Raw genomic sequence first — 9,815 nt, 5'->3', positions numbered from 1 at the left:
GGCTGAATCAAAACACTGCTAAGAATGCCACACAAAAACAATACTGCACAATTCCATTTATAAGAGGCTCAAGCTCAAGGCAAAGTTTCTGGTGATAGAAATTGGACCAGGGGTTGCCTCTGAGTGGGGTGGTGAGCTGGGACGGACGTGAGGGACTTCCACTGTGTGAAGTGCTCTGCATCTTACTTGCGTTGACAGGAATACCAGTACACATTTGATTGACATTTGTCAAAACTCACCAAAATATACACTTAAAATCTGTGCCTATTCTAGCGTATATTTTGTCTACATTTAAAAAGGAATAGGGGCTTCCCTGGTGGTTCAATACTTAAGACTCTGGGCTTCTACTGCAGGGTGCTGGTTTGATCCCTGGTAAGGGAACTAGGATTCCACATGCCACAGGGTGCAGCCACTAAAATAACCATATTTGAAATGGGATAAAGAGCACTGTGTTAGATGAGATCTTACCTTATATTCTCTTTAATTTCTAAGTACCTGAGGATGGATCTCTATCCCCAGCCTCTCCTCAGACTTGACGTTTCTGAGTCTGTGACTTTGTTCAGTGATGAGAACTCCAAGCACTGGGTCAGATCACCCCTGCCTGCCATGTAACTTTAGGTGAATTCTTTAATTTCCCTGTGTTGTGTTTTTTTTTTTTTTTCCGGGGATAAAATAGAATGATAATTGCACTGTCTCAGAGATAAGTATTAAGAAGTGCCAGGCTCTTGCTATAGTGCAAGACTTTATAAACACTAGCTGTTACTACCACTTCTATCATACTTTTTAAAAATTATAAAAGTTATATACATGACTTTAAGGGCTTCCCCAATGGTAAAGAATCTACCTGCAATGCAGGAGACGTGAGAGCAAGGGTTTGAACCCTGGGTAGGGATTATCCCCTGGAGAAGGAATTGGCAACCCACTCCAGACATGGCTCTTCCATGGACAGAAGACCCAGTCCATGGATTCAAAAAGAGTTGGACATGACAGAGCAGCCGAGCACGCACACAAGCGGTAGCAGTATCAGCCTCCTTTGTGAGGGATTTTATTATAGTAATCATAAATTCCAGTGATTCAGAGCGGAGAGGACTGATTTGAGAGATGGTGTATAGTGATAGAGGCTGTTGCCAGTAGCATCCATTCTCTTAATAACAGAAGTCCCTGCTGGAGCTGGACACACTGTTGTCCAGCTAAACATACTTCCTGTGGCCCAGTGACTAAGTGGAGGCAGCAGACAGTGTACACTGCTAGGGAGCGGTACCCTTGGATGAGGGTATGCAATATGCCTTCCTTCTAGGAAATGAAGACAGGAAGTGGGACCTGGAGCAGCTATCCTAGACCACAGGTGGGGCTGGAGGTTAGAAGGCACCAGAAGCTGCCCTTATCAGTTCTGTTTTACTGCTCCAGCTGTTTGACTGCTTGGGCTGTTTCATGAAAAGAGAAACTTCACTCATTTAAGCCACTAAATTTCAGGGTCTCATAGCAGCTTTACCAGCCTAACAAGTATCTTAATACCAGGATTTTCTGTGGAATCCAGCTAACAATAGGAATCCTATTACGGCTGGATCCTCCTAACGGCCATCTAATGCAGTCTACGGTCCATTAAACGAGACTGGGATGGTGTGGGGGTGGTGGTGGTGGTACACAATTCCACTGTTAAAAGAAGCCAACACTGTATTGGCCACTATTCACCTTTGAGGTAGAAATGAATTTGAGATGTAAATCCCTGTAGGTAGAAGTGGATTTCTACAAATGAAGAGAAAATTAAGTTTAAGAGACTTGGTCTTTTGGGAGAGGAGCTGGTTTAATCTAATTCATGATTGCAGTTTGTCTCCTACCCTGATCCCTACCTCCATTTTTTCTTTTTTAAAAAAGATTAATTTGTTTTTGGCAGTGCTGGGTGTTTGTTGCTGCGTGGACTTTTCTCTAGTTGTGGTGAGCAGGGGCTACTCTGTAGTTGTGGTGCTCGGGCTTCTCATTGCGGTGGCTTCTCTTGTGAGCACGGGCTCTAGGCACTTGGGCCTTAGGAGTTGCAGTGCATGGCCTCAGTGGTTGCAGTTCCTGGGCTCTAAGAGCACAGGCTCAAAAGTTGTGGTGCAAGGGCTTAGTTGTTACATAGCACGTAGGACCTGGACCAGAGATCAAACCTGTGCCTCCTGCATTGGCAAGTGGACTCTTTACCACTGACCCCCCAGGGAACCCCCAGGTAAGCCCTCAACAAAAGTTGACCCAGGTCTATTTTCTGCTTACCTGTCACATCACGAGGGGACAGCCTGGTGTTCCAGTCTCCTATATGTGACCGCCCACAACCCTTCCCAGCTCCAGTGACTTCCCAGTGGTTGTGTCCCATCTGTCCCAGTGGGGTGATCACACCTCATCAGACGCTAGGCATCAGGCTTCTTCCTCCTGCAGAGCTGGTTTTGAATAGCTCTGGGAAGTGTGTGACTGCCCAGCCTGACACGTGGTTACTGATCAAAAAGGCAAGGCAGCGGCAGTTCGCTACAAGGGGAGTGGGCGAGTTGTCCAAGCAAGGCCCAGGGCACTCTGGCCTGTTGTGGGCACTCGGACTAGCCAGGACAGGCTGGGTCATGTCGCATTAACAGGTCACCCCCAGTCTCCAGGGGCTTGACAGAACAGGTTTACTGTTGCTGCCACCTGCCACCCATTGTGGGTCAGCTGCTGGTACCATCACTCAGGTGTTCATGCTGACTGGGAGTACCACCCGAGGACGAGGCTGTGACCTTGGGAAAAGATTTACAGCAGGTGGCCAGTGTTGTGCACTGTCTCTCTGGCTCGGGTAGCTGAGACTGCCACCTTGCCGTGCGCGTGTGTCTAGGGAGGCAGAGGAGAACAGCACTGGTGAGGGCTCTGGAGTCCGGTCAAAGCTCCACTGAGAAGCGAGAGAGGCCAATCAGGGTCATGTGTATAGAACTTACACATGCAGGGCTAGCAAGCATGTGTTCCGGGCAGCAGAGCAAGGAGGATGCCTCTGAAGGCCTGGACACCATCACAGGACTGGGTCTATAGCTAAGCCAGGTTCCAAGCTGATGCGGAGAAGGAAGGGGGTATGAAGCAGAGACCTGGGCTGTGAAGGAGCTGTGGGCTGGGCCAGACCAGCGAGGAGACCCTGAGGGTTAGGAGGCCAGGGGGACTCTATCACTGTCAGTCAGTCAGTCAGTCAAGGGAAGGGGCTGTTTTCTGGATGAAGGCGAGCCCTTTGGCTTTCAATACACCAAGGCTCAAGTATAGGAAAATCACTTTGAAATGTCTTATCAGGTATTTAGAAATGCACACTGAAAGCTCACAAACAAAATGAAGTTCCTGTGAGAACTCACGAGCCCAGAAATGTTCCTGTGTCATGTTCTGACCTGGAGATTATGTGTAAGAACCCCGTGGGTCACTTCCTCCAGCAATTCCCAGACCAGGTGAAGGAAGGCTGAGTTGATGAGAACTTCTAGGTGCTTCCACCTCCAGATGCCACAGTGATCCACACGTTTCCAATTCCAACCCAGCCCAGAAGCATGCTGCTTGGGGCAGAAGCTGCTCTGAGCTCCTGGAGGCACCCACTCAGCACACAGATGGACTGGGATGAGAGAAGGGGCCTGGCATAGGAGTGCTGCCCCTCCCCCAATAGGCAGACAAAAGGATCAGCAACACAGTTTAACACCTCCCCTGTTTCCAGGAAAAAGGCACTGCTAAAGAAAATTCTTTTTTACCAGAAGCTGCAACATTCTTTGCTAAAGTGAAACAGGCATAAAGGCAAGCAGAATTCCAATAAATGCTGCTTCTGGTATGGGCCGCTGCTGATGGCTAAGAATTCCGCCTCATCTATGGGGAAGGCTTGGAGACTCTTCCAACAGCTATCATGCTTATCCACCACACTGGGCACCATGGCATCAGTAATCCTTTCTCTACTCCCCACCTAGTCTGCACAACGACAGGGGAGCCTGCGTGATCTGGAGGACTCAGAGCCACATCCTTGGCACCGCACTCAGCATGTGTTTCTGCCAGTACTCCAGCCCCCTTGGAGCCACGAAGCAGCTGCCCATAAATGTTCACTTGGACCACTCCTGTAATACCCACTGTACGACTGTTAGGAGGGTACAGCAGAGAACTTCTATGTGATGAAGGAGATACAGCTTAAAAATACATCCATCAACTCATTTGTCTGGCGCCTGCAAATGTGTACCAGCTTTACAGAAAAAGGAAAAAGTTAATACCTATGATCACCCCCTTCATGACTACTGATTGTAGAGATGAGAATTTGCATCGTAATGTTTCAGGAAGTTAAGATCACAAAAGGAGGCAGTCAGAGCAGTTTCATTTAGGTCTGGGTGGTACACGGAATGCCTGACCCTAAATTGCTTATAGACGCTAATGAGGCAGAAGCACAATAAAACATGGATCTGTCCCATCACAAAATAAAATTCTGTGATCACTGATTAACTTCTCATTTTCTGTACATTTTTTACCATGCTGGTTATAACATTTAACTGAAGAATGATAACATTTAAATGAAGAATCTACATCCGGTTTACTCTCATTGATTGAAAAGAAAGTGTGAATGAAAAAGACGGGTGAGACTGGGGAGCCACAAAGCTGAGACTGCCGTGGGCAAGGGATGGTCAGTGGAGGCCGGGGCTGGGCAACACTCCAGGCCAGGAAGCACGTGTGTGGCGCATCCGCAGCCTCAGGAGCGGTTTACTCAGAAGTGTCTCCCCTGTGAAGGAGCGTTCCTCTGTGAACGCGTCCTACCTCTATCATCACTAGCACATGGCGATGAGTGAAGCTACAAAAAGAAGGAAGAGATACAGGCCAGGTGCTGCTCTTCTGCTTGGTCAAAAGCAGTCACAAGAAGCCAGATTTCACAGCCATCTGAAGCTTTGGCAGAATAAAATTCTTTTAAGTGTTTGAACAGAGTTGGTTAACATGAGGTAAAAGTTACTCCCAGATATGACAAAATATATAGCTGAAAATGAAGCCACCCCCAATGAAATATAAAAATCTTTAACAAAAAATAGTTTATTGCACAAAATTCAAGGAATTCCCAAGCATACTTAAATTTATAAAAAAATCAACATGCTTTTTAAAGTTACAATTTCTTGTGCATGGTGACACCTTTCCCCTGAACAGCCCCAACCTGAGGACTCCCTTTTAATGAGGAAATTTTTAATAGACATGAATAACTTAACACCACCGAGTTTTCTAGATCCTCTAAAACATGACCCTCAAGGATCCTATCGTAACCTGAGACCACCATACGCTGAGAATCACCTGGCATGGGAGTGAGTGACTTGAGTAAGGCTCAGAGCATCTCACACGCCCCCGCACTATGCATGTCATGGGCTCTTAGGGAGGCTCCGGGACATCTGTCTTTCAGATCTGCTGGTCCCTTTCACTACTAGCAGTCTTTACATGACATTTAATTTTTGTTAAAAAAATGCTCATAGGAATATATGTCCTGATGACTCTGCAGGCCCATGGCTTTAGCAGTATCCTTAAGACCAAGAAAGTCTTTAAACTGAGGAAGAGTTTAATGAGAATCTTCCTAACACAGCCTTCCACGGGCTGTCTTCTTCAAGGCCCATCTTGGTACCTGGACCCCAGGCCAGAGAATGAACCAGTTTCACATCCTATCAAAAACAATGCCTGTTACACCTCCTGAATAGTAGAACGAAGGCATGTAAATCCGTGGCATCTATGTGATGGGTACCGTGGAAAAATCAATGATAACCACCTCGCAGGAAGTTATTTTTGGAACATAAGAAAATCAAGTCATGATATCGTGAAGTGTCCAAGCTGACACGCCCTCCAATGAGGACACGAGGTACAGGATTAATAACATACACAAATGCAACGTGACGACGAACGTGTTTCTACAAGTACTCCAGAGTTGACTGTTGTTTTCCATGAGGAAATTCCTAATTCCCACTTCTGCCCACGGAAGAAGAATATTTCTAATGCTGGGAGGCAGGAGTGCCAGTAAAGTCCCTCAGAGGGAAAAAAAAGCCTTAACAAACCAAGAGCAGATGACTTCAGTCCAACTTCCTCCTTCAGGATGATCTGTTAAGGAAGCCTGGACACAAGGGCCCCAGATTAGGAACTGCAGGCCAGACATGACGGCACAAGGGGCACACACAGGAAAGGGCAGGGGGCGGGGGGCAGCCAGAGCACTTGGGCCAGAGGCAGGCCAGGCTGGCACAGAACTACGGACAAGGCTGGCACAAGAGGTTGGCAGGAGCCCCAAGGAGGTGCTGCTGCTGAAACAGAGGGTGACTCCACAAAGGAAAAGGGGTGAAAAACAGAGACTGGCTTTCTCTTGATGGACACACTCAAGATTCGCTCATCATTTCCTAAGGAAGAAGATGCACGGTGATTTCCCAGAAGACCTTAGCAAGGAGCGAGAAAGCAGCTACAAAGTGAGGCTAAGTGACTTCTTGGCTCTAAAATTAAAGGATAATGCAGCCAAAATAAATAAGAATGTAAATTACCATTTTTCTTTTCCAATGGTACAAAAACAGTTTTGTCAAAGATGATTTCAAACTTAGAAGGAAAAGTAGAATATGTTTATAATGAAGGTTCAAGTATAGTTTCCAAGAATAACCCTGTACAAATGATATACGTATTTTAGAAGTTCCAATACTTGCTGGAGAACTTTTAAAAACGCTAAACATCTTTCTGGTTAGTGCTCTTTTAACCTTACTGGTTAACCTTCTAACAGCATATCGTGAGAGAATGCAAGCAGCTTAAAAACACCACGCTGTTTTCTCCACAAGAGACCCAGGTGATGAGGTGACACGAGCGTGTCTGGCCTGATCAGTAACACCGCAGACTTCATCTTCAGACCAGCCGCCCTGCACGGGGGGCACACAGACCCATTCTCTCTCTCTCTCAACTTGGAACAATAAACATTATTTGACATCATCTTAGCAAACTAGCAACAGACTTTCAAACCTCGAGTCTCAGTCATTCTAGGTGGGACCTCACACACTTGGGGTGTCTCGTTTCCAGTAAGGCGTCCCACATGGGAGGCTCCAGAGACCGTCTTGTGCTGACCTGCCCCTTTCAGAAACCTTGCTGCTCTCCAGATGAGAGGGGAAGGCCCTTCTGAAGGCTGTCACACACACAGGCCGGCAAATCTTGTGATGACCACACAAGTGCTGATGGACACTTCCACACAAAGGTAAAGTGGAAGGCCTGGGGAAGCCTTGCTCCCAGGTTGGGAGCCTGCAGGCAGCCCTCCTTATTCTCCTCACCGCCCCTCCTCTCTTCTCCTGAAGCCCCTCCCCACACCTCACGCGTCAGGTCAGCGCCTGCTGACTGTAGCGTCTGTGTGGCATCCTGGTGGTCATCAGGCCTGCCCAGGGGTTAGCTGGGGTGAGTGAGGCCATGCAGGACCAGGGCTCGAACAGGTGGGCGTTGTGCACTCATGACAAGGAAAGACCCTCAAAATAGAGTGAAACTAAAATAACAAAGAACTTCTGTCTAAGAATATTTGGCTTTGGGAGGTGAATAAATTTCTTAAAATATAGTTTTTTGACATTCCTAAATTCTACATGTACATTATTTCCTAACAGCAGATTTTCAAAAGGCAATCAATAAAAAGACAATTCGGGTCATTCTTAAATAATATAAGGATATACTTTTTAAAGTTTAGATTATGATTTTCAGTATTTATATACATATCCTATGGAGAGATGGCTATTGAAATCAAAATAAAATAAAATAAAAACCAAAGGTGCAAATGAAGCCTCACTCCTGCAGGGTAGTAAAACTCTTACTGAATCAGGCAGGAAAGTGAGAAACCGGACTCAGCTGTGCAACATCTCTACCAGCAACCGTCCGAGAGCAGCGTCTATGGTCATGCCTAAGATACCTCCTCTACACATATGCTTCAGACACATCCAAAAACGTCTCACTGAGACCTAAATTAGGTTTTTAAGATTTGGTCACTTCATGGGAAAAGCTGGTTGTGATCTGCAAATGATTATTTCTCAATCCTTGGCTCCTGTTTTGTTATTTTACTCCTTGTAAAGGCAAACGCAAAACTTAAATTTCACCTCTTAGAAAAACATAGAGCACACAGTCAAATAAATAACATTGATGAGAGAACATTCCTTGGGGTAGTTACAAACACTCGGGGTGGGGATGCTCGGTGGTCACTGTTCCAAGCCCTTCTTGCGAGGCCCTGCCCTGACCATGCCGCTCTGTGTCTCCTCTAGGGTTGGCGTGATCTCCCGGTGGTGAGGGGCTGGCAGGGTCCCCCTGAGTCCACGAGGACAGCGACTCATGCACAGTGACTGCGTGTGCCTCCATCTGGCGCTGCAGGCTGTCCATCTCCTGCCTGCGGAGACAGGGGAGGGAGAGGAAGGGACGCAGTCAAAGGAGAGCCAGGGAGGGCGCCGCTGCTCCCCTAGAGACAGCCCATCACCTGGGACTCGGCCCTGACGAGCCTCAACTGGACAGCAGGTGCTCACACTCACAGGACCCACTGAACTTCTCTACTGGGACCAGCAAACTAATTGGGTCACAGAACAAAAGGGACTCTGGGCATTTTCCTCCACCCACAGAGGCCCACAAGCCAGGCAGCTCTGCACACGCTGACTGCTGCTTGAGGAGAATGTGGGGAAGACAGAGCTGAATCTGTCCTTCCTGGCTTCTTCAGGGTCAAAAATGATACCTGCCCACACCCTCCAGACACAGGCCTCCTGTTGCTTGGCCACTGAGGGTCATTTAGCTCAGGACAGCTCCCACCTTAGAGACAAAGGGAGAGGCATGGGACCCCATGTTCCCCTCCCACCCTCCACCCCCAGAGCTGCTCAGCCTCTGCTGGACGTGGGGTGCTGTAACAGGAAAGATTCTTCCAAGTTAAACAAGCAATTTATCTGTAAAGACTAAGCCGTGGAGCCCAGTGTGGTTCGTACTTGAGCTGCTGGAGGCAGCTGTTGAGGTTCTTGAGGGGTTCCTTGCTCACGGCGGGAGGGGGCCGCAGCAGTTCCTCCAGCAGCGAGGCCGGGACGGGGCAGTCAGGGATCTTCACCGGTGTCACGGGGCTGGAAGAGCTGGCTTCTCCTTTTGGCTCCTTTCTCTGTTTTTCAAAGCACACAGCTAGTTTCCCACTTGGAGGCCTACCCCCGACCCCTTCCCCAAGGGTCCCTGCCATCACATGTGCTTCTGGAGGCACCTCCTCAGCTCCCCAAAGGTTTCTGGGGAGGCAACTCCCACTCTGCAGAGCTGGAAGCCTCAGGGGTTCAGGAAATGTCTGCTAAATAGAAAATCTTCTTCCTAACCACGTAACAAATACTATAGTCCTGGCTCTTCAGGGGCATGGACCCGACTGGAGGCCCCCTAATGACAGCTCACAGGTGGGGCTTTCCAGAGAGACCAAGGCCTTGACTCTGAGTTTCCCTGAGAAATTAAGTCAATTTTCCAACTCGTAAGACTCCCCTTCCTTGGACTTCCAACTTTTTCCATAGATAACCAAACCATGCTAAATAAACCTCTGAATTTGAGTAAGTTCTTTGCACCAGCAAAGTATTTACATAGGCTGAGGAGAGAAACAAACTGTGGGTAAACAGATAATCTGAAAGAGCTCATGACAGCAGTTTCAGGGGTTCCTGGGCCCCCGAGCCTATTCTGGCAGCTGTGTGTCCCAGCTGGGCTCACCTAGAAGGCCAGGGACTCTTGTTAACACAAGCAAACCATGCCCTCATTTTGTTTGTAAAGCATATTACAATAAAATGGCATCTGAATTCATAGAAAGAGGCCAACGTTCTGTTAGAAAAAGCACTAAATTAAAAAGATTTGGCCGGTGG

General features: G+C 47.7%; 1 protein-coding gene across 5 annotated transcripts in view; it reads right to left on the bottom strand.

Moving 5' to 3' along the window:
- Positions 1-5,006: 5,006 nt before the first annotated feature.
- The window catches only part of GOLGA3 (golgin A3), a 46,854-nt gene continuing 42,045 nt past the window's right edge, over positions 5,007-9,815 (bottom strand). For all 5 annotated transcript variants that reach the window (XM_061384408.1, XM_061384405.1, XM_061384409.1 and 2 more), the window contains exons 23-24: positions 8,925-9,088; positions 5,007-8,344 (exon numbers count right to left, since the gene is read on the bottom strand). In XM_061384408.1, coding sequence (XP_061240392.1) covers positions 8,128-8,344; positions 8,925-9,088 — 381 coding nt within the window. In that variant the 3' untranslated portion in view covers positions 5,007-8,127. The remainder of the gene's footprint in view (positions 8,345-8,924; positions 9,089-9,815) is intronic.

This window comes from Bos javanicus, chromosome 17 (genome assembly GCF_032452875.1).
Source record: "Bos javanicus breed banteng chromosome 17, ARS-OSU_banteng_1.0, whole genome shotgun sequence".
NCBI lineage: Eukaryota > Metazoa > Chordata > Mammalia > Artiodactyla > Bovidae > Bos > Bos javanicus.
The sequence above is the reverse complement of the archived record's forward strand: the minus strand, read 5'-3'. Positions and strand labels throughout refer to the sequence as shown.